This window comes from Embiotoca jacksoni, unplaced genomic scaffold, assembly GCF_022577435.1.
Source record: "Embiotoca jacksoni isolate LCO1_2020_lvr unplaced genomic scaffold, fEmbJac1.0.p SCAF_16, whole genome shotgun sequence".
In the NCBI taxonomy this organism is placed as follows: domain Eukaryota; kingdom Metazoa; phylum Chordata; class Actinopteri; family Embiotocidae; genus Embiotoca; species Embiotoca jacksoni.
The window spans coordinates 11,224,166-11,249,264 of NW_027185296.1; the positions used below are offsets into that span (position 1 = coordinate 11,224,166).

General features: G+C 39.8%; 1 protein-coding gene across 3 annotated transcripts; it reads right to left on the reverse strand.

Moving 5' to 3' along the window:
* Nucleotides 1-11,932: 11,932 nt before the first annotated feature.
* Nucleotides 11,933-22,954, reverse strand: LOC138199034 (kynurenine--oxoglutarate transaminase 3-like). 3 transcript variants are annotated; one of them, XM_069150923.1, is made up of 14 exons: nt 22,860-22,954; nt 19,845-19,935; nt 19,403-19,464; nt 17,233-17,377; nt 16,285-16,434; nt 16,091-16,177; nt 15,569-15,691; nt 15,338-15,458; nt 14,572-14,648; nt 14,394-14,483; nt 14,124-14,310; nt 12,887-12,960; nt 12,719-12,805; nt 11,933-12,596 (listed from the first exon to the last, which is right to left on the reverse strand). In XM_069150923.1, exons 2-14 carry the CDS (start codon nt 19,932-19,934, stop codon nt 12,540-12,542), a joined length of 1,350 nt encoding a protein of 449 aa, XP_069007024.1. In that variant the 5' UTR covers nt 19,935; nt 22,860-22,954; the 3' UTR covers nt 11,933-12,539. The 3 variants fall into 3 exon arrangements, with proteins under 3 accessions (XP_069007024.1, XP_069007022.1, XP_069007023.1); XM_069150921.1 differs by lacking the exon at nt 22,860-22,954 and adding an exon at nt 21,821-21,892; XM_069150922.1 differs by lacking the exon at nt 22,860-22,954 and adding an exon at nt 21,774-21,852.
* Between the last annotated feature and the right edge of the window lie 2,145 nt (nt 22,955-25,099).

The following is a 25,099-nucleotide window of genomic DNA, read 5'->3' on the forward strand; positions in this document are numbered from 1 at the left end:
GCGATATTACCTCCCGCCCACCCCTAGTCATAACCTGACTGCACAACAGGCCTGTCAATCAAACACACACACGCCCCACAAAACACTGCATTTTGAACCTTATTTTCTAATTAACGGCGGCATTATTTTGAGATGGACGGCCAGAAAACTAATAAGCCAGCAAAATCGAAATAACTCGTGGACAAATTTTATTGACTTACAATTTTATGAGAGTAGTTGAATTGAAATCTACGGAGATGGAAATATTTTGGAGCCAACTTCTAGTGGCACTCGTTAATATTGCAGTTTAAGGCACTTTCGCATTTTCTTTCCTAATTTTTGAGACCCGGAAGCTACGTCCAATTTTATATGCAGTCAATGGTTGTGATTTGGAGCTTTACATTACATTTCATTTAGCTGACGCTTTTATCCGAAGCGACTTACAATAAGTGCATTTCAACCATGAGGGTACAAGACCCAGAACAACAGGAATCAAGAAAATACAATTTCTTCAAGAAAGCCAAACTACAAAGTGTTATAAGTAAGTGCCATTTTAAGCGCTACTAAAGTTCTACTAGTCAAGGTAAAGTCGGAAGAGGTGTGTTTTTAGTTTGCGGTGGAAGATGTACAGAGTTTCCGCTGTCCTGATGTCGGTGGGGAGCTCAGTCCACCATTTAGGAGCCAGGACAGCAAACAGTCGTGATTTTGAAGAGTGTTTGATTGAGCTGAATAAAACTGACTTGAATTACAGACATGATGACTGTCACAGTCACACACATAAAATGTATAAACCTGCCCCCATGCAATGTGCTTTTCTGACAGCAAAAAGGGCATGTGGGGAACACTTAAAACTTTTCACCCCCACGACCTCTTGTCCATACAGCAACCCGGGTACCATCACAGACATTCAAAAAAGATTACTCCTCCCTGTCTTTCCCTATGACTACAATACAATAAGCTTCACGGTTTTGACTTCAAATTAAATCATTATAATTACAGCTTGCTGATCATATAATTTTCTCCTCTATCTTTTCTCTTTCCCCTCTCTCCCGTTTCTTACAGTCAGTTCATTGTGCACGTGTCAGTCAATTTGTTCATTTACTCCAAACTATTACAATGTGTAGATTCTATTAAATACTGCTTCTAGAGCACCATCATGTGTGAACAACGAGTAGATATTATCATTGTCCAACTGTAGAACAGCAAATAATGACTTCGAGACTTGAGTACAATGTTACTAAAAAGCATGTGACAAGTAAGTAACTATGTGTAACTATTAACATACACATACTGACTGATAATATGCAGAGTTTAGTCACAATGGGAAATATTTTGACTGGTTTCTCTGATAACAAAATAGCAGAAAAAACACATTAAACCAAAAAAAAAATTCTAAACAGGGGACGACTAATATTGTAGCACACGACTACTACTACACTACTGTTGATCTAAATTATGTATTTACAAGGAAACTGAGCCTATTAAATGGGATGAATTACAAAACATGCTCTACTGACCTCCCACAAGTCGTTTCAGATCTGTAGTCTGTCAGTAATGTTGTATTCAACTCAGACATGGAAATGCAAAATTAAACAAAGAATAGACGAAACAGAGTTCATCTTGTTTTGGGGAATGAACTGAAAAGTGTGCTCATTGCTTTACGCCCCACTTTAACAAGCATTTTTTGTTTGTAATGTGTATTATTATTGTTGTTCAGTCAAAAATTTCCTGATTTATTTCAGTAAAATATGTTGTATATGTTCATTTGTATTTCATCCATACTATAAAATTATTGGTGGAACATTATAATGACACAGACAGGATTATAATGCTTTATAAAACAGGCTTCTTTTAAAAATGTACCTTCTTAATTATGCTCCAGTTATGTCACAGCTTTATGGGGCACTTATGCCCTGTGGTGTTTTTTTCAGAGACATTGCCCTACAAGTCATCACTGGAATATAAACTCTGCAGTAAAAGTTGCCGCATTTTCACACAGACAAATCGCAACAATTGCAGATACAGACAATTAGTCTGCGATTGCTAGAAATTAGGCCACTATAAAAACTGTAGCCCTTAATGACAACTTCACACCACGAGTTAATAATGCTGCCACCCTGCAAAAAACTATTACAGCTGAGTGTGCTCTGTAACCAGAGCCAGTCCAAATTAACTGCACAAAAGACAACACATTCACAGGCTGCATCTCTTCCTTCTTACACAACAATTTAACTTTTGTTATCATTTTGGATTTGTCATCCCAGGTTAACTGAGGCATCTGATCCAACCAGTGCAGCAGTTAATCATCATCTGTCAATCTAAAGCAACATCTATACCAATTTAATAAATGTACCTGAAAAGCTTTAGTTCTGAAAAGGATTCCAACAGTGACCCAGATAAGATCATCCGAACGTTCTCAAACCACACTTGCTTCTCATTTCACTTCTCCACAGTTGTTTGATCAGTACATGCACAGATAGATGTCCATTTTACATCTAAAATGAAGTCATTCTTAACTAAGTTAAATCATGTATCAAGTGTCATACTGCCATGGTTTTCAGTCTGGTGAGAAACCTTTGTACAACGTCACCCGCTTTAAAGCCATATTTCATGTTGCTTCATACTTATGTAATAAAAAAACACATGCAATTTACAATATCACATATTGTATGTAAAAGGACAATAATTAAATCATTACCCCCTCTATCAAGAGATGTAGTCCCTGCAGCATGGTGAAGTTCACGCTGAAGGCGGGCCGCCCCTAAAACAATAAAGGTGTAGCGTATCAGTAAAAAACATTTACAAACACAGTAGAAATATCCCTACCGTTATGACACTGAGGTGCAGCACCCACGGGTTTTTCACAGTCTCTAAAACAATATAGCGTTACTATCAGCTTTGTTTTACCAGTGTTTGGTGATTATTATTTGCATGGCAGACAGTGCATTATTAAATAAATGCAGAGTTTAATGTCTAATGATTGGAAACCACCCTTCACCGCTCCCACAGAAACTGAGCAGAGAAACCCTCGTGTAGTTACAAGATTCTGCGATGCACCACAATGTAATACAACAATTCTTAAAACTGTTACCGGTCATCATCACAACCAGACTGAGACCCAACAGAACCCAGATCAACCTTTGTGCAGTTTTAGTGAGTCAATCATTAAAATATGTTGTATGCAAAATGGAATAATAATGATGTCAATGAGGTTCAGCCAACAACATTGTTGTTAGTTGTAAATCCTGAATTCCTATTTAGTATGTGGATGGTGGAGATCTCTTCCTGTTAATCTGACTGTCCCAGATCAGTCACACATTTTACACCAGCAGCAGAGCGCTGTTTCTCTTTTTTCGGTTTATAGTTTCAACTCCCGTGTGACCACACCCAACAGTGTTGTGATATTTGCTGTTACTGACACTGGGTGACAGACACAATCTTAAAGATATAATTAAAAATGTATCTGTTGCCGTCATTGAAAGAACCATTGGAGCGACAACTCTTGTCAAAACCTGACTTCCTCACATACCAAATTAAATTGTCTACAGTTGTAACTCATTGAGAAATGACAAGCAAATATCACTAGCCTTTTGTCTGTAACTGTGAATATACAGGTTGAAGTCAAACATGATCCAATTAGATGTAATCATTTGGAGAGGGACGGAGTGGGATTTGAGGGCCAAATGCCAACTGCAGACTACGCGATATTTGTGTCTGATAAAATGGCCACTGTGTCAGATTAGGCGATTATGGAGTCATACTTTCTTGGCCAAGAGACAGACTACATGCTGGTTTCAAACGGATCATATCTTGCTGTATCATGACCTGCGTGACATCAACAGAAAGGAGGAAACAATAATGTGAACAAATAAAGAAGACCAAAGCAAAAAACCCAACTGCAGACCCGTCTATGGACAGCAGGAAGAAGACAGTGCGAGCTGTCTATCCTTTAGTCCTTCTTTCACTTTGTGCACAAAGGAGTGCTCTGTGCTCTAGTAGAGTAGCTGTGAACTGTTTTGGGCACCTTAAACAGGTAGAAAGTACTACTAAGTCTTGGGTTGGTATGAAAGATCAGTTCAATCATCAGGCCAAATAATAAAGATTAAGATAAATTTAACCTCCTTAATTTAATATATATTACAAAGCAATATATGGGGTCACTGTTTTTAACATGTAATATTTTAATTCTAAATAGTGCACTTCATTCAGACTGAGAAAATGAAGCACTTCTTGTGAAAATAGAAAATTTAAAACACATTAAAAATTTGAAAATAAACTGAGAAGTAATTATAGTTCATGGCATAAATATTACATGCTGTTGATGATGACATTTATTCTTGGTCTTTTAATTACGGATGGCAGATTGCAATCTTTTTATGTTTCATTGAGTGTGTTTCTATCCTGTACAGGGTGCTCTGTGAATGTTGCAGAGATGGCCCTCTGGTCATCGCATGCCAGCCTTTTCAATGTAACACAAGACCTCCCTGAAACTCTTGAAAGCTGACAGTGCTTGACGTGAGCTGTGTTAATTACAGTAATGGCACGCATTCTCATTAAGTCGTTTGTTTACGTATCCCGGGGCCTTATGGAGCCTGAGTGGTGCTCTGGTCGGCTCGAGCACCGCCGCCTCGCTGGTCTGCGTGGCTATGGCCTCGTTAACGCAGACAGCTGTTCCTCCCAGCCACAGCCACGGCCAACATGACGAGTGGCGCCGGACATGCCGCTGAACACACCCACTGCGGGAGCAACTGTCAGAAATAGAAGTATCCCACAAGGCAAGAAAACATCAATGAGTAATCAGCGAGAAAGTGTTCCTCAGGTTGTGTTTTTCCGGCCCAGCCCCTAACCCCTGAAGAACCAGTCGTCACCCCCTAAGAGTAGAAAATATGCATTATTCAGAAAAAGGTAGTTTTAATCAAGAATAAAGATGGCAGTGATTTCTTTACATAACCTAACATTCATTGTTATTGCCTGAACTCATTAGTTTGCCCCAAAATGTTCTAATGTGGTTCAATTTCAGCTCATTTCCTATTATCAGCATTATTTATAAATGTATTTATTAAAAATGTAGAATACAGAGAGATTTATGTAGAACTGTTAGTTGCTAATAGTGATATTAGTGCTAATGTGGCAAATATGTGAAGATATATGTATGTACATGGAGCATACATGTGGTCACTTGAATTAGGCTGGAGCTAAAAATGAACTTGAACTGGCCTCTCCTGTGGTACTGGTTGGAAATTGAGCCAAAAGAATGAAAACAAAACTCATATGTGACTAATAAAAGTGGAAAAGTGTCCGCGGTGCTACACGATATGGGAAACATGAGGCAACCAATCAGAGAGCAGCATCAAGTCACCTGCTTTAAGACCTTCTCCACACAAAAAAGTGCTTTTCTTCTTGTTTTAACAAATGAACGGTGCATATTACTCAATCATTTCAGCAGTAGATGGCCGCAGTGTTGGTCAGTTCAAACTTTAACGACGACAGCTGCAGCCACTATCAGATGTTTCTTACTCGTGGCCATGTTTCCATCTTGATCTGCAGTAGATTTGTTTTTTTCCACACAAACTCTACTGTTTATCTTCCATAAATATTTCTTGAAATAGCTCTGACAGGGAAAATTATAAAACTTCTAGGGATCAATCAGCATGATCGAATCCTCATCAGCCCATCTACACTTACAATCTAAGACCATCAAGCATTATCAAATAAGAGTAAGTACAAATTGATTCTTGCTTTCTAAAATGTATTGCCATATTTAAATTTGCAGCTTATCATGTCAGTGGAAAGATGGCGGCGATGGCTTCAAGAAACACAGGTTAAAATGTCTAATAAGAGAACACTGCCTTTCCTCTGAGTGTGTGAACTATAAAAGCTTTAATTTCCCTATCATCACTGGGATCTAATACCAATCTGTATTCTTTATTCAGGCCGTCTGTGTTGCTGCCAGACAAAGCCTTTGAGAAGCCAATTCCTGGGAATTAGAGAAAAGAGATTAAAATATCATTAGGTGCTACATAATTGAATGTCAATTTTGAATAAACTTGAATTCAATTCCTGGTCATTAAGCTGGATGTGGTCTGCCTTTTTTTTTCTTTTTCCAATCATACTTTTGAGCCCACAGATGAGAGCGAGGTACTAACTTCAAAATCATTAAATGGAGGGGAGTTTGTTTGGCTTCGGCGTGCCAGACTGCTTTGATTCTGGCTCGGAGCGGAGGGATGAGCAGCTGGAGGAGAAGCTCGAATTGAAACAAAGCTTCGGAAAATTGAAGGAAACATGAGCATAATAATATTTAATAATTAAATTCTCACAAACAATAGCAACCCAATGAAGTAATCTGCAAAAGTGTGCAACATCATTTGCATAATTGACACAGTCCTCCCCTTCTCCCTCCTGTAAATGAATGATGAAGACAATAAAAGATGTTGCTAAAATTGGGAACAATAACAGCAAAATTTCATCAAGGCCCCCATGCTCTGATTAATCTGCGCTTGCAAATCAGTGCAGGGGAGAGAGAGAGAGACAGAGAGAGAGAGACAGAGAGAGAGAGAAGGAACCAGAGAAGGGGGGGGGGGGTGTGAGGAGTGAGGGGGGGGGGGGGATTGGTGGTGGTGGTGGTGGGGGGGGGGCAGGTGATTAACAACAGCAGGGATTGCCGCCGTGGACAACGTGCCCTGTTTTGCTCAGCTCGAGGGGCGCCACACGATCACCCCTTCCACACAGCTGCTGCAGGCGCTGGCGAGCTGGATCATCCCCCAAAGTCTGAACGAGTGAAATCATTTGTATTGTCATTAACCCCTCCCGCACTGCCTCCGTGCCTCAACACTTCAAAACCCATAATTTAGATCCTCGACTCCCTCCACCCCCCAGAAAAAGTCTCAGACGCAAAGATATGTTGACTTTAAAAAAAAAAAAATTCCATGACATGAAAAACCATCTCCGATATATTAACCACGATATCATTTCACGTGACAGTCCTAAATGTTCCTAATCTTTCTCAGCTAATTATTTGCTATCTGCGTATACTGCCATTTTTAATTATTCACTAAAGTAAATGAAAACATGACACAATGAGACCTATTTTATATTCAGGATTTCTAATTAACGGTTCCTCTTTATACACATTTTCCATCTCTCTGATCATTTAGATAACAACTTCGCCATCTTTTGATGTTTACAAAATACAAAAAGCAGACATTGTCGAGATTTATGACGCACATTCAACTCCTAATAACATTTACATTTACTAGTCAATTAACGTGATTAAATTCATATTCCTGATTCAACTTTGCTTGCACAGACAGTTGTTGCTCAATGAATTAAGAAAGCCGGATGGGCAAAAAAAAAAAAAATGACGCAACAGAGGAAAGGAGGGTGGGGGCTACGTCAGGTTCCATTAAGCTGTAAACAACACAGGACAACAGAAATTACACATTACAACAATATAACCCGTGTGGGGCACGCCTATCTGAGGTTAAGCGGCTTCCCTTCTGTTTTCTGCATTTCTTTCAGCAGTTTTTCCAAGTCAAAATCCACATTTTTGGTCTCTGGTCCTTTGCAGATTTCAGCGTAACTCCCACTGAACACGAGTAAAAACGTTTTTCGCTGCATTCCTCCCAAATATCAAATCTGACTCTGTATTCCGACAAGCACTCGCTATCTTGTAAATTATCTTCAATTAGTAGCCACAACATACCCAGAAACAGTCATTTGATTTGAACCTCCTCTGTCCAATTAACAAAATATAGGTTGGAAAATAAATGGCAGACGCCTAAGCAAATTAATTATCTGTCCACCAAGCTGTTAGCCCGTGTGCAGAGAGCAGGGGCTGGCAATACGAGCTGGGAACACACTGCCATATGGCCTGGGTGAGAGCGGACATCGTTTTTGGTTTTTTGGTTGTTTTTTTTTTTTGTTGTTTTTTTTTTGGGGGGGGGGGGGGTGCAGTGGTACGCCCCTTAAATTCTCAGACATTTATTTCTCAGTCACAATGGATATACAACATATGCTGGGAAATTCGGCAGAATTAGTCTAATATAGATGTTTTGATGATTATTGTTTGGATGATTAGTACTTTACTTTTATCCGTCTGTGATCCCTCGAGCCATTTTTACCTTCTGTTGGAAATCTAATTCTGCGACACAGAAAATTGTTTCCGAACTGCTGCTCTAAATAATAGCTTTTGTTTCCTGAACTCAGCAAACTGCCCTGCTGCAACAAGAATTAGTAAAGAGGCATTCCACCAAATGTACACAATAACTTTCATGGGATGTTCATGGACTATGTAGGATATAGGATGGTGATGCTTGAACATGCTTATTGTTTTCTTTTATTTATTTTTTTATTTTTATTTCCCTCATTTAAGTCCCTCAATTGACCATTGGCGAGTATTTCAACCAAAATCAATTACGTATCCAACAAAAAAAAGACACCAGCCACATGAAGTTTTTGGCCCACAGTCTGAGCACAAGGCCCCACTTTAAAAAGGAGTAACTTACAGAAAGTGGAGCAGAATGCTTCTTTAATGAAGGTGATGTAACAAAACTGTCCTCCTCACCGGCTACTTTGATGAGTGTGGTAGCCAGGAGCATCTGCTAACTTCAACTACACAATATGAGCAACATGGCCACCTAGAGGCAGCATTCAATAACACAAACATCTGGTCTCATTTTAAGGGAAACAGTAACCTAAATCCTCCTTCATAACAGGATCGTGACATTAGATTATTGGCACAATAATCATAATTAACATAAATTATGCCGGTATTATGCTGACAGACATCTAATCCACGGGGATCTGGTAACTGCGCATTAAATGTGTCTGATAACCGCAGCCTGCATTATTATCCTATTCAGACGTTTCCCTGCACTTGTTGTGTTCCCAGCATCAGTTCTCACACTACATTACAACTATGAAGCATTTCAATTTAAGCAGCAGGATATTCCATAAAAAATTCACTTGATTTAGCACACCGTGTACGCGCTAATGCTCGACACGTTACGTAAAACAAACACTCAGCTAAGGTGAAGTAAATAAAAGAAAAACTAGACTTTGCGTGACTAAGGGAGGAGAGAGACATAATAAATAGGACATGAAGTACATAAGAAAGTAGCAACCTCATATTCCAAATTTAAACTATTACAGCTAATGATACTTGTGCTATCTGCTGCTAAAATTTAAACATGTTTATGCAGATTCATGTATTAATTCAGTATCCTCAAATCACAGTACCACAAACCAAGAGATCAAATGACTCTACAAACGAGCTGCTGACATCTATAACCATGAGGCCGTGGACACAGAGTGAGGGCTCCGTTGCAGAAATGTATATGAGCAGGACATGGATCTTTTGTCCATGAAGCAGGTGGATTTTCTGCAGTGTGTTTATGTATAAAGTTGCCTTCTAGTTTCCATCCCATCATCAGCCTGCATACATTCAAAGGTTCTCACAGTCATCCTGCGTCGATGGTAATCTAGGGGTCGAAGGGGGCACCCCTCCTCACCGTCCCCCTGTTTGTCTACCAGAACAGAGCACCTTCATCCCTATCAACAACACAATTTCATGCCAAGTAGCTTGGAACATTAACTATTAACTCTGAGGCTACAATTAAAAGCATTTCATCAGATAATGCTTCCTCCACCAGATTAAGTGCAGGCATACCACTGCTCACTATGGCAGCTGGAAATAGCTTTAAGTTTGCTATTTACTGTGCCAAATTTGCAGAGCACACAGAGACATGCTTCAGGCATGGAATGCAATCATTTGTCCAAGTACCATCAAGCTCCTCCAAACATTCAAGTGAAGGAAAAAGATTCCTCTGCTCTTTTAAACAGACATCTTACCGCTAATATTTACAGCTCATCATTAAATGTCATATTCTTGAGCATTCACACAAAACACGTGTCACTCCATATTGTAACGGTATTTTGCAGTTCTTACATGATGATGTGTGAAGTGCAGCAGCCATCTCTGAACACTGGAAGGATTCTACCATCTTATGCAGGAGCATTTGCAGATTTTGCTTTTGGAGAATTTTCCTCAAATTTCAAATATGATCCCTGCATCTGGGCTATTATTAAGAAACATTATGACAGTGTATGTGGCCGAGTGATGACATAACACCGTGGCATGTGTTAACTCACTGTCCTTTTCCTATGATGACAATTTGTCATTGTGGTAAAGATGTAGTCTACCCATACAGTCCAAGGCTCACATTAGTATGTATAAATGAATAATAGCATGTTACAACAATCTCTTGTTTTGTGTATCATTTCAAACTTCTTATACTTTTAGTCGTAGGGAATGTATTTATTACACTGTTAACGGGGCTTCATTCTACTAGGGCAGCAGCCATGTTTAAGAATATTTAAATGAACATTAGACTGTAAATGAATTGTCTTGGATTATTTTTGTTCTTTTTTGATGTAAAAGGGGGAATACAAATACAATTTCCTACATTACATATGGAACGTAACGTTTTGTCCCCATCTGATGTACTCTGTCTCCCTCAAGTGGCCTGAAGCAGTGGCTCCAACCTTTCATTTCAGATGTACCCTTGAGGCCTCGGTGCATAAACTCCTTCATCAGCAACGCCTGTCATTGTCCAAATATGTATTTCAATACGACCATATCGATAATATTATATAAAAGTATGTCTGATAGTTTTCCCACAACACAACTGTCAATGTTTGGGACAGTTAGGAGTGACAGGAGCTAAATACAAGGTGCAATCCAAATGTTTCCTGTTCCTACACGAACAGAGTGAAGCATGGTAATGTGCACGGAGTTACTTGATCAACTTCAGCACCTGAGTTATACAGTTTTAGTGATCACTGTACGTTTGCATTTGCAATTTCACCATGGACTTGAGTAGAGTGCACATCAAATGTTGTGTCAGACTTTAATGCTGCCACGCACACCATAAGCACAATGTGCAAGCAGAACATTGTTACTTTAATGAATTATAATGATAAAGCAGAGAGGAAAAGAAGTGTGCTTTACAGACTGCATGATAGACATATGGGAACTGATTAATGAACATGATTATTTATTATTTTGACTGCCATCCCTTCCACAAAAACTGTATAAAATGCGAAATGTAAAACAGAAGGTCATTTTTAGCCTACAAATTGCATGAAATCTGTCACATTGGAAAAGTGAATTTTCACTAAATATCCACTTATCAAGCACGCTTTCTACTTTAAAAGGTAAAAGATCACAACTTGCAATGGGACAAAAAAATATTTTTTAAAATGATCTACATTGATGAACAAAATATAAGGAAGAACATAATGCCATATGGTTAGCCTACATCAGTACCTCCAACTGCAAGCTCAATAATAAACGAAGTGGACTCATCACAACAATCATGTCAACAAAAACTGGAAATGTCTTCATGAAAGTAGAATTTAAGGCAGAGCTGCTGCACTACATGTGTCAGAGTGCTGGGTGAGTGTTTACAGACTACCTGTTGTGTTTTCTTGCGCGGCTGCTGAGGGTTTGAAGGGTGGGAAGTTAATCCCCATGCGATGGTCACAGAGTCGACCAGTTAGCCGGCTAACACATGGCACTGGCTGTTTGTTAGCTAAAGTTAAAACCTACTTTGACCAGAAGAAAATATGGCCGCCCACCTCATTTAGTCGGTTGTTCCACGTATGAAACTCAATTCCGGTTGGTTTGATTTTGCAGCCGCCTCTGTAGTTTGAGAATAACACATGATGAGGCCACTTTATGGACACTGTGGAGACTAGTACAACACTCGCGAAAGCAGAGGACCAAGCTTTGAGCAACAGCACACTGCTTTGAGCGTTCACGTGACAGGAAGACGTTGGTATTTTATGTAAATCAATTCACATACTCAACTTTGATTCTTTTCCTTTTTAAATATATATATTGAAAATGTTAATAATGGTTGGTTACAACAACAAAAAAAGAGCTCCTTCCAAATCATTGTTCTGACTGGAAAACATCCTTTATTGAAATATTTTATGAATATTAGAATATTCTTTGATCAAATTCTCGTGTTGGGCTGAGTGTGAGAAAACAAGAAGCTACGTCAACATATTTATTTATAGATTGTTTTTTCAAAGGGAGATGATATTAATGTGTCGGAGTTTCACAGTTTTATTGGAAACAAAAGACACACAGAAGGCACAGTGACAGCAGACTGGTTCAGTCCCAGCAGTCCTTTGTTTACTTCTGCTGTGTGTCTAATATTACAACCCTGTGCAAATATTAACTAAAAATACAGAACGAATCAATACAGAATAACAACAGGAATGAATAAGGGTTGACTATGCTCAGTGGGATGATGGAGAAAAATAACATCTCATTCGGCATTTATCTGAGCTACTGTATTTCTTCCAGTCATGTTGAGTTGGGGATCCTTTCTCTTAACACAGCATACAGGTCAAACTACGGACACACATTTGACCATCAACTCCAACCTGCTCTCTTCACATTTGACTAATTTCCAGTGAGAGTGCGGTCCACTTCAGTTCCCTCAGGCTGACCACGCAGTTCAAGAGTTCAGGTCTTCAGACACCGCATGGCTTTAAATCTGTTTCCAGTTTTTCAAGATGCTGCCTGCTGCATCCAGAGTGCTGTCTTGCTGTTAGGACAAAGACAGCGTGTGTTCCTCAACAGAAATAAAACTGCACCTCAGCAAACATACCGGGTGATTCTGTAGTGGTGCGTTTCAAGTTTGTGACAAATGGGACACTTTCTATTTACCTTAATGAAGCAAAGGCGAATATATTTCTCAAACTCCTTCTTGGACTCGTCCCCAACGAATGCTGTGACTGGAATGGCTGCTAGTTTCTGTATTAAATGTATTATGAAAATAAATCAATAAAAACACATTGCTGCAATGTGAGTGTTAGAATTAGGAAGTATGTTTACCTTTTCTTTAATCATCCACTTCACGAACTTGTAGTCATAGGCTTCATCCTCTGCCATATGTGACAGGTCCTGGTCTACAATAAACAGAGCAGAGGTTAAAGTTCACTAGTCGGGTTAGAGGCTGCTGATCACAAGTCCTCAATGTATTTAACCTGTCATAATGGATCTGACCACTTGGGGGCACCAGAAACAGATGTTCATCATTTGGAATCAGTTATTTGCCCATCTGATGGATGTTAGGTATGTCTGATTGTCTCACTCTTCTTTTGTTTTGTTTTTGGACTCTACCAACTCATTTTCAAGGAAAAGATCAGCTTCTTTAGCTGCGTAATGTTGCAATACTCTCACCAGTTAGTCACAGACTGTATTGTATTGTGCAGAGCAGCAGATTTACATTAGGTTTTAAGAGATTTTTCTCTGCCTGTTGGGTCCTAAAATGACGCAATAAAAGTAGAGAACAGAGAACAGGCAGCTCATAATGCTAATAGTAGAGATTGGTTGTGTTTCAACAGTAGGAGTTTGGAAATGATCGGTAACTAGATGTACTGAGGAGAGTCCATCTGTTGAATCACTGTAGGGCAAAGGGACAAGGAGGGTCAACTCCATAACACTGTCTGTGATGAAGCTGCTTTTCTATTCTATAAAGTCGCCCTTTTCTCAAAATAACAATTTGGCTGCTGACACTTTCACATGCATTGTTTCCACATGATCACAACTTAGGAATCAGTTCTGCTGGAAACTTGATACACAGCCATATTCATAACAGGTGAACAATGGCTGAAAGTTGATATGAATGTTGCTTCAATTCTGATTGTTTATTGTCTCGGATGTTTGAACCTGACTGTAGATAGTCTTTGTCTTATTTGGATTGATCTATATTTTGCTATTTATTTGTATATTTATCTTTTCATTCATTCATTCATTCATTTTGTTTTTACTTGTGTGTGGGCATTCTTATTCAGATTCTACATCTTAAAATGTGAAAAGTTATAAATTTAACACACACACACACATTCTTCAACTCCAGAGATCAAACATCCAAATCGAAGGTATTTTTCTTGACTGTTAACGATCACGTGTGATGTCCTTAAGAAGTAATTTCTTCCTTTTTGTGTTCAAGTAAATAATATCAATATTTAAACTGAGAAATATTCAGTAATAGGTCAATGTCACGCAAAGAAGCACACAGTTTGACTAAATGTGCTTATGATGTTGGTTTGAAAGTGCAGAAACTCACTGAGAGATGTGACGTCCACGAGCATGAAGTAGCCTCCCTCTGGGATGACGGGAGTCATACCGGCCTCCTGCACAATGGCGGCCAAGCGGTCCCTCTTTCCCTCCAGTTCTTCTGCCAGTGAGGAGAAGTAGCACTCAGGCTGACCCATCAGCTCGTAGTTCAGGAGCAAACCGTGTGCCACGGCCTCCTGAAGACAAACACACAGCCGGAGGCTTCAGACTGAGAGTAAATATCAGTTATCATTTGTTTTCTAACGAAAAAAAGACTTACCTGTAAAGGTGTCGGGCATGTGTACAGAGTATTCTGCATGACGGTCTGAAGATGCTTTATCAAGTGCTCCGGTCCTATAGACCAACCAAGCTACAAGACACAAATGTCAATTCCACAGTGTGAAAGGTTGCGATTGGTGAATATTATAAATTGGGCTCTAAATCCACATTGTTCTTACCTTCCATCCAGTAACACTAAACGTTTTCCCTGCGCTGCTGATAGTAATTGTTCTGTCCCACATTCCGGGCAGAGAGGCTGCAAAGAGAAAAAACAACATTCAAATCTCAGAACATTTGAATGTATTTGACAATCTTTTAAAGATGTATTACGTATTTTTAAGTTGCCAACGCTAAAAACATTTTATGCTCAAAAAAGATTTTTTGTTTTTTGCAGAATCTATGCTGATACATACATAAGAAATATTTAAAGTGTTCCTCACGGCAGGTGGAGGCAAAGGAAGGACAAAATCACAACACTACCTCCAACAGTCTCGCTTGCAGAGTGAAGTAAATAGAGGTAGAGCTTTCAAGCTAGAGCCGACCGAACACAATCCATGAAGAGTTCATAAATGAAGGAGGCGAACGTGTGAGCTGAGCGAGAACCAGTAGATTAACAGCTACCTGGCATGTGAGCAGTTAGCTTGCAAGCCAAAATAGCATCCTGTTCCAGTATTTCTTCACCAAGCTTCCCGAACAATAAAGAGGACACGTGACAGAAGTCTGTTGTGCCACTTTCAGGTGTGACTGGACCTGAAATCTGCACCGAGTGCATGTTTTAAAACCTCCCATCCCCTGTAACCGTGGGCACCAAATTCAGGAAATTGCATTATTAAATATCAACGACTGTATATGATAACAACTTGCTCCTCTATACTGACTTTTTTTTCTTACTTACTCACTTATACTTTCTGTCTGTTTAAGAGGTGTGTTCAACTGAAAACGTACCAATCTTAATATGCTGGTGCCCTCTGTAGAGGAGCCACTCATAAACCTCATCACTGAAGCACAGAGTGTCGTGTTTAATACAGAGGTCTGCGATCATCTGCAGCTCATCTCGGGTGAAAACCTGCAGGAAGAAGAAGAACTACTGAAAGCACTTGTCTTTTTTCTGTCATGTCAAGTCAGCAAGTTTGTCGCACACAGTGAGTGACGACGGCAGCGATGGCGTGTACTTACCTTCCCGATAGGATTGTTGGGAGTGTTGATGATGATGGCTTTTGTCTTGGAGTTGAATTTACTAGAGAGCTCATCTGGGTCAAGAAACCAGTCTGCACTTGTGATCGTCTTCTTTCCGGACTTCTATATTTGGCAGAAGACATTTTGTGTTACGGCCCCCGACATTCGCAAACATCCTCAGGCCACAGCAGCTGGTAGTAAACACTCAATGGATCAGGGAGTCCGCAGTTCTTGAGATGTGCTGTCAGATGACGTTAGACCAAAACTAAAAGTGGGATTTTTTTTTTTTTGTGAGTAAAATTGCCATTTATCTAATTCTAGGTCATGTTAATTGATTTATTATATAACTAGGACTTCTTGTTTCCCACAGCTGGGAGGTCCTGATATAAATGTGGTGCACATGTCAGGAACTTCTTGTAGGTGTATTGTCCCCATTGGTTTGACAGTTCCATGTGGTATTAAAATAGTCTGAGGTTGAATTTCACTGCGGAAACTCTGATGTAAACACCAGGTCGAACTTACGAGGCGTAAAGGTATCATCACAGGTTTGGCCCCGGCCATTCGCACCATCGGGACATAGCAATCAAAGAAAGGTTCGATTATGATGACCTGGAGGAAGGGACATGACACAGATTGACATAGTTTAATAAGAGCACGTTTGTGAGTTCATATATGAATGTTTTTGAATATAAACTGAGGGAGAAAAATGTCCTCACCTCATCGCCTTCTTCCACCAGTCCTTGCATGGTGCTGAATAAGGAACCGTAACCGCCCACTGTGACCAGGATTTCTTTGAAGGGGTCGATCTGACGTCCGTAGACCTTCCCATAAACCTGAGAGAGGGCCTTCACCAGAGGTGGATGACCCTTTAAATCAAAACAGGACGCATGGTAAAGAAAAGACAAACAGTGCAAACAACAAATACTGAACTTCCGGCTCCAGAAACTCCTTCAATGTGTTTATAATGTACACTTTATTTTGATATGCTAACTCCTATCTCAAAACCTGCAGTTTTACAGGATGGAGAGTTCTGACGAGAGTGATAAATCATCCCACAACCAAATACTCAACTGTTAGTTAGAAATGTGAATATGAAAATGTAAATACTATCCAACTATGACTGATAAAACGTACCTCTACTTATTGACAGTTAGACTTGTCGTAACAGTAACATTAATTCACCTGTTAAACTGTATCGGGAAATCTGATCTTGACAGAAAATGTGACCTTGCACTTGTTCACACTTCACCGGTTGGTTAAGTAATATTGTGCTAAATATGTCAGTTATACGGTATCAAGGTATCCTCTTTGCCACATTGTTTCCATTCAACCTACTGCAGTATCAATTATCTGTCAAGTAAACAGAACTATCTTACAGTAAACTGAGGGGTGAAATGGCCTGACAACACGTAGACGAGAAAGAAGGCATCGGGAAACACCGATTTCTCAAAGTGAGCTTGAGGGAAATGGTTTATTGCAACAGCATTATTTTGTTTTTAAACATGAACTCTTGCAACAGTCTCACAACGGGAGTTTGGTCCTAAATTACTTACACCAGCGGAAATAGTTTCAAATTGTTGTGTTCCTTTAAATTAGACTTTTAAGAAATGCTCTCTCTTTTTTTAGCAGCCTGCATGAGTCACTGTACAGTAAATCCGACTTACAAAGCCTCTGGTGTACTGGTTCATCCGGTCCACTGATGCAGCTTCCATGAGCGCCTCCTTGACATACGAAGGTGGAGGGATGTCTGGAAAGCCTTGGCCCAGGTTAACGACGGACGGGTCGGCTGCCATTGAAGTAAACGCCACCCTGAAATGACAAAGATATAAAAGCATTACTGGACAGAAGAAAGCTCACGAGGCTCGGATTTTGAGTGTTGTGCAATAAGTAGACCGAGGAAGAAAACCTAAGCATACAGATATGTTGGTAACGCATTGTCTTACATATCCTTTATTTTCCTGCATCCCATATTGTTAGCTATACATTTCAAGGATATCGCTAATAAAGTGCTTTTGTACTGATTAAATTAAAAGTTGGTCCCAACAGTTATTCATTACCTCCTCATTGTATTTGTATTTTACTTTAAAAAAAAAAAAAAAAAATAGTAGCTTTATTAAATGAAAAATAGTTCAAACTTACATCTGATATAACTACAAAATAATAACTTAAAGTGGTGCTTAAAAGTTTGTAAACTGTCTATATATCTGAATAAATATGACCTAAAACATCATTAGATTTTCATTCAAGTCTTAAAATTAGTTAAAGGGATCCCAAATAAACCAGTGAGACAAAACCATTATACCTAGTCACTCACTTATTGAGGAAAATGATCCAATATTATGTGAATTGTAAAAGAATGTGAACCTCCAGGATTGTAGGTAAATAAATACATTGTCAAAATATGCTACATAAATTGCAGGTAAATCTAGAGTCCGGTGTTTTCAAGTGATGGGATGACAAGTGAGTGGGGACCCTGTTCTATTTAAAACAGATTTACCACAGTCTGAGCTGCACAAGTGTTTCATGGTTACACCCCCCCACAAGCAAACACTATTCTTGTGTCCACTTGAATATGCATACCAACTTTACTATACTCCAAACCTACTGCAAAGCTGAGTAATAAATGCAACAGTCACAAAAAAAAAAAGAAGAAAAAAGAATGTTTTCTACATTTGAAGGTCCATGAAAAATGACTCGGTGTGCACTGCTGTAGATTCAGGTCCAGAAATGTAGGAATTCTCAGACAAAGATGCAAAAAGCTGCAACCTAAAACTCAATAATAAGTTACTCGTAATGAGCGGATCGTTGTTTACTGAATTAATGCAGCTGTTCCATCTTATTTCATTACATATTCAGTTCATACAGATTTCACATATCCAAACATTTATGATGGAATATTGCATCATGCATATAGTTAATAGATCACCTGTTGATATGGACCAAAAATCATATCTTTGCATTGTTGATACACAATATCTGAGCTATCTCAGTATTTTCTACGATGTGTCCTAAATGTTCAAACTGTGATCAACATAAAAGGCAAAAGAGACGGGTGTGAAAATATAAAGCGGCAAAACATGCAATACATAGACATTACAATATTTTTTAAAAAATGTAAAGAGAACAAAAAAAAAACAGACCTGCCCTGTATAAAAATATACAACTGCTTAGTATATTAACATGTAAATGAAAAATATGTCAAATAAAAAGCAAACAGAAACAGGCCAAAATTTGCTAAATGAGTCCCTTTGGTGAGCCAGTTGTTGACCAGTCTGACCACGGTGTCGATTTCTGGCAGCTTTTTAAAGCCTTCATGTTCCACTGTTGCAACAAACACCAAATCTTTAGTAATGATGAAGGGTACCGCCTTAGTTATTTTCCACCTTTTGATACTTTTCTTTTCATAAAACAAACCGCGGCTAAATGAAGCTGGCAACATGCTTTTCAGGCTTTGAAGGGTTCGCGGCCGGGAGAGACGCCGACACATATAACAGCTTAAATCCATCTGCTCCAGTGTTCTGCAATGCAAACATACCTTCGCCACAAAGGCTGAGGCCACACAATGCAATGCTGAATGGTGCAGTGAAACTTTGCCTTATATACACATAGCAAACAAACAGCAACCATATTTTGACAGCCTGAGGAAATAAAAAATAATTCCAGCCGGTACTGTGTTGCAAAAGAAAATTCAGACTCAGCAGTTATTCTTGCAAACATGTTTCAATCTAATCTCCAGAGCATTTTAAAATGGGAACCCGATCTGTGGTCTGTTAGTAGAGCTCGTATCCTGCTGTCACACAAACGGACAAAAAGTTTCAATCGCCGTTCACTTACCACACGTTCTTATCCAGTCCCTCAATTCGTTTGGCGTGAGTGTGCCGTGACATCATTATATGCTGCAACACAGAACCAAAATACACCTGACTGAGTGTTCAACCACACAATGTTCAACGCTTTCTGCAACGACAACGATCTAACAACGGCACCCAGCATTGAGGGAAATACTGCATCTGTGCAGGGAGCAGTGTGGTGGAAGTAAAATAATCATCAACCACTTGAGGCTGCTACGGTACATAGCATTCACAGGACTTTGCTCAGTAGCTTGCTGCGAATATATCAATGTATAATTTGCATTACCTACAAATTCTCCAACAACACTAAGACAGCAGTTTACATCGTATGTTTAAATAATGTCCGATCTATGTGAAATCCTGCCAAATTCCAAGCACATATGACACAGGGTGGATCATTTCAATGCTTTTTGGAGTGGACTCACCTGTGAAGTGCAAATCCTCCTTCTGCAGGTTACATGAGCTGAATGGCATGTAAACCTGGAGCAGTTCAGGAGCTGTCGCCCCAGGCTCATGCTGCACAAAAACAGAGGGGGGGAAAAAACAACACTGAATTTGCTTTTTCCTTCTCGCTCTTCCAGCTTAACTGGTAGTTTTTTTTGCATACATGTTTGCTCCTGTCACACAGGCTGTTTGATCAGTTCGATGTTGCCGCTTCCACATCGGTTTGCAAATCCCAAATCCCCATTTATTATGTCTATATCTTCACATTTTAGAAAAACTTTGTCAAACTAGCTTTTAAAAGCTCTTCTTTGCTATCTGCAACTGGGCGTACTGACAAGTATCACTGAATTACTTTGATACTGTAGAAATACAAAAAAACAGGATTCTTTGGCACTTCCTGCCCTATTAGTCTATTATACATTATCTCATATTTATGAGACAGAAGATATCTTTTGCAAATACTTATATAGAATGTCAGTTTTGAAAAAAAAAAAAAGAAAAAAAAAAAAGACTTGTATCTTCAGGTAGTGGATCTGGAGAACAAATACTGTGATAATATTTATTGTTGACTGTTCTTAAACAATATTTAGAAAAATGCGAGAAGGTAAAAATGCAATAATGACCTATCTATCCCTATCCAAACAAGGTATTCTATGAATGTCCATGAAGTGTTGTGAGATATTTTGTTCGCATACTTTGGAAATGCGTAAACACAAACCATTGTTTTGAATTTTCTTTTAATCTTTTGGACAACATTAAGCCACACTTTCTGTACTCCAACACAGCAGTGCTCCTCCAAAATGATGGTAAAAAGAAATAAGGTCTAGGTTGAAAACTGCTGAAGTTTTCCTTTAATGCCAGGGCTCGCCTCCCCACGTACAAATGTTCCACCATAACAAGTTCCCCTTCGACATTACTTTGTAAGGCCACTGTCACTACACCCTTGGCGGAGCACCGCCCGAGACAACTGTGATTAGTTTAAAGAACTACAAACAAGCCAGAGCGTTTTCCTCTGAACCAGAATGACATACGGGTGCAGACAGATTATTCTCCAGTGCCGGCTGGCACAGTGCGATGGCAATCCGTCTGGCTAAGCAGGACTGTGCAAGTAATCGATCATTAAAGTCATGTATAAAGGAAAAAGGCAAATATGGTGCATTTCTACGTCTCCATTATCTATTACTCTAAATTAAGTATTTTGGGGTTTTGTATTGCTTTTCTGCCAGACCATGAACACAAATACATACATAGGATAAATAAAAGAGGAAATCTATTACCAAAGAACAACATGTAAAAAAATAATGCAGAGCACTTCAAATTAAGTAGACATTAATGTGAAATTGGAATAACCAAACTCAAAGCGGTACTAATACAAACATCCAGGCTATATCAGCTTGTCATCTTAATATCAGGTCTTTCTTTTTCGCAATTTGAGTTGGAAAACAAGCGAAATATAATGTTGAACAACTGTGAACGTGGCGAGGTTTGGTTGTGGTGGTCAAACCTTGCTCGCTCTTATTTGTCTGTAAATCACAACTGCGACAGCAGGGGGCGCCGGTGAGCTAAACACAAGTCCACCACGGGGTCCTGTCCCAGCTCGGCATCGGGGAGCCCTTAAGTGTTTACAGTATTATCGGACTTCTCACTCCCTTATATTCAACCTTGGGGCTGTGTTGTTCCCCTGGACCACAGGGTACATGTATGCTGTTGGTAAACCTCCTGTTTAACCAGGTGCTGTCGTAGCTGCAGCCCGACACACTGAGCCAGTCCAATAGACTTCCACTAGCTTCAGCTAACGGTAGCAAGTTCAGTTATGGCTGCCTAACGGACAGCCTGTCCCGTCACCTCTATTCCTACGAAACGCGGCGATGATGGCCGCTCATGTCTGCCCTTCTTCAGGAAACACGTACCATGTACTGATCGAAGTTCTGCGAACAGGACAGCGACCACAACTTACTTGCTGTGACTGAAGCCGACTGCTCAAATCGAGCTGTGATATGCGGCGGTCAGCAGGAGGAGATGACGTCACAGGGGACAGCGGGCTGCGTTTACATGTCGTCGGAAATAGGCAACAGACAACACGTGAACCCAACCACAAGTAAATGAATGGTTTTAAATAAAACGGGAAACTGTTATTTTGCTTGTATTGTGTTTTCCCTCTTCAAACTTTGTTTAAGATAGGTTGATCGTCAAAATAACCTTCTTTTTGTTTTAAATGCAGGTACGTTTCTTTTTCTATTTATATTCTTACACCTTTACCTGCATGATAATAGTTTACGATCTATAGTTGTTTAGACAAATCCAAAATGAAAACAGGGAAAGCTTTCAACACGTTTTTAATTCATACAGAAAACAATTCAGCTGTCATATAACGGGACGTTATCACGGACTTTTGAGGAACTGTGAAGGCAGCACCGTCCCGGCCTGGTTTGTGAAGTGATGTTTGTGAATTGCTATCCCTTTTAGATTAGATTAGATTAAATTAGATTAAATTTGACTTTATAGATCCCACAGTGGGGAAATTCGATCGTCACAACAGCAAAGAAAACCAAAAAGTGTACAGTCTATGACTGACATTTTAGTCAATATTGAATAAGTAAATACACACATACACAAATAAATAAATATGCCTATGAAATTGATAAATATGATTATAAAATAAATCCTGGAATAAATAAATGAGGCACTCAATATATAGATAAAACTAAATATAACCCACACACAGACAGACAGATAGAGCTGTCATTATTGACTCTTGTGAAGTGAAAGCACAATTTTGAACATTTATTTCTCTCCTCTATTGTGAGTGTCAGAGCGACAATCCAGGATAAAACAAGGAGCATCCATGAATACATCAGAAAGATAAACTGCTCAAAGAGTGCTTCGGGCATAAGAAGACAGAGAGGAGGAAAAGTGAATCTCATGGGAGACCAAGCCCCTCCATTGGTTGTACCATCGGCAGATAGAGTAAGTGGATGACATCAAAAAAATCCTACCAGTGACTTAGAAAAGGCCGTCCCGAAAAACAGTACAGAAGCTGTGATCATGGCAGCAGAAGAACAGGCCCCAAGCAGCACCGTATCCATAGAGACAGGACCCAAGGTGCAGGCTGTGCAAAGAGGCCCCTGAGACAGTCCAGCACATAGTGGCAGGGTGTATGCAAGATGGGACAGCGTGCACTGAGAGGCACAACCAAGCAGCTGGATAGTACAGGAACATCTGTGTCAAGACTGGGTTTGACGTTTCAAGTCCCAGCGGGGCACACCGCTGAAAGTGGTTGAGAGCAATGAAGCTAAGATTCTGCGATACTTCAAGTTTAAGACTGACAAGCAGCTGCTGGCTGACCAACCAGACGATGGTTGACAAGGAGCCTGAAAAGATCAAGTAACAGGGGCTGAAGGAACAACGGTGTAACGACGCATCGCGGTTACCTATGCTGCAGACAGTATTTTGAGATGATGTAGTATAACATTGTTTGCTTAGAATTGCCAAGTAGAGAACATACACAGTTGTATTAAACATATTTATTGTTTAAGTATAGGTGCTGGAAACCATGTGCATGGCTGGGACACTGGGTTGTTCCCTTTGTTCTCCCTGGGAACAAACAAATAAACAAAAATGTGCAGTGAGTGACTGGTTGAACAGACTGGTTGCTATAATATTCAATTGGTCATGTGGCAAAACAGCAGGGTAAATATATTGCCAAACTAAAGATGTATATGTGGTTTAAACATTGCAACAACTCACCTCTGCCTGTTTCCTCTTCCCAGGGTGTTCAGGCAAAATAGTTCAGCACCGATTTATAGTTCCGGGGATTACCAACCACAGGAAGTGGGTAGGTAAATGGTAAATGGTCTGTACTTGTATAGCGCTTTATCACCTTTTGGTCTCAAAGTGCTTTAACATGTTTTTCCATTCACCCACTAATGAGACAGATCACAGAACTCCCAAAATCAAACTCTTAGTTTAACTCCAGGATATTTCACTCCAGAAATTTGCTGTGTGGGTGATGGTGAACTTGTGCTGTGGTGTTTTTTTTTTTATGTAAAAATCAATGAAGCTTCACCTGAAACCCTTCCTGGACTCCTGACCTGCTCATTTGCCTCCATGGCTGCTCGGGCATGTTAACAAACAGGAACAGTTCTGGAAGGGGACGTCCACGGGAAGTGGTTATTGGAGTACTGTGGACCGTGACCCCCGATTGAGATCAGAAGATTACACTTACAACGTCTGAAGTCTCTGCCCAGGAGAGTGTGTAGAATTACTGAGATACTGCATGGAACCCTCAAACTCCAAGATCTCTGGAAGAGGACCTGAGCTTGAGGAATGTAATAAATAATCAGAAAGTTTGATGATCTAGAAACGTAAATCCTTCTGCCGTAACATGAAGAAGAAATATTTCAGAGCCTGACTGTAGTAATAAAACTGAAGTAGATTAGCAGCACTGTCCTGTACAGCAGGTCAGGTTTCTTTGAGTTGCATCCTTCCATTGAAGCAGCGGATTTGATGTGCTCACCAGAGGCTTGTTCAAATAAATCAACGAGCAGCCATTGTTCACATCATATGGCTGTGTCCCAAGTTTCCGCAGAACATTGCTTAGTAAGTAGCACTGTAATAGTGGGTCACATGGCAGCACAGTAAGTAAAAGTGTTTGTTATTCTAAGCAAAAAAGGGGCTTCCTCAGTGTTAAATCATGGTTAGACAGCAGGTGTTTAAGGGAACAGTGCAAGGCACTTTCAAAAGCATGATCAGGCAGACCAAGACGACGCCATCAGAAGATCAATCGAGCTTTGTTAACTGAGAGATAGATGAGGAACCTTGTCACAGATACAGAATGTGCTAATCAAAATACACAAGACTTCAATCAGCAAAAGTCCAGTCAGAAAAAGACTGTCTGGTTGTGGTCTCAGATGATCGGTCTCCCAATTACTTCACTCGAGGACAAACAAGGCTGATTGCTGGGGTGGGATAAGACATAACAGCATTTCACAGGGAAAAACAAGTCCAATTGGCTTCAATAGACACTCTCATTGATATAAATGTGATAGAATATTAGAAACACTTCTCAATGGCAATGGCAATTCAACAACATTGCTCACTACAACTTCACTCATGACCTTTCAGCTTTAGAATCATGAAGGTACTGTACTGGTACAGCAGGGCTGTTGCATTAGCTTTAGCTAGCTGCACCTAAACTGATAACTGAGTGGGTGCGTCCACATAATGAATATGTACA

Coding starts and splice junctions, on each gene's coding strand:
- LOC138199034 (XM_069150923.1), bottom strand. CDS start 19,934: ATGAGCCTGGGGCGACAGCTCCTGAACTGCTCCAGGTTTACATGCCAT. Junction 15,692..16,090: donor TGATGATACCTTTACGCCTC/GTAAGTTCGACC, acceptor TGCCAAATATAG/AAGTCCGGAAAGAAGACGAT. Junction 12,961..14,123: donor CGTGGACGTCACATCTCTCA/GTGAGTTTCTGC, acceptor TGTTTATTGTAG/ACCAGGACCTGTCACATATG.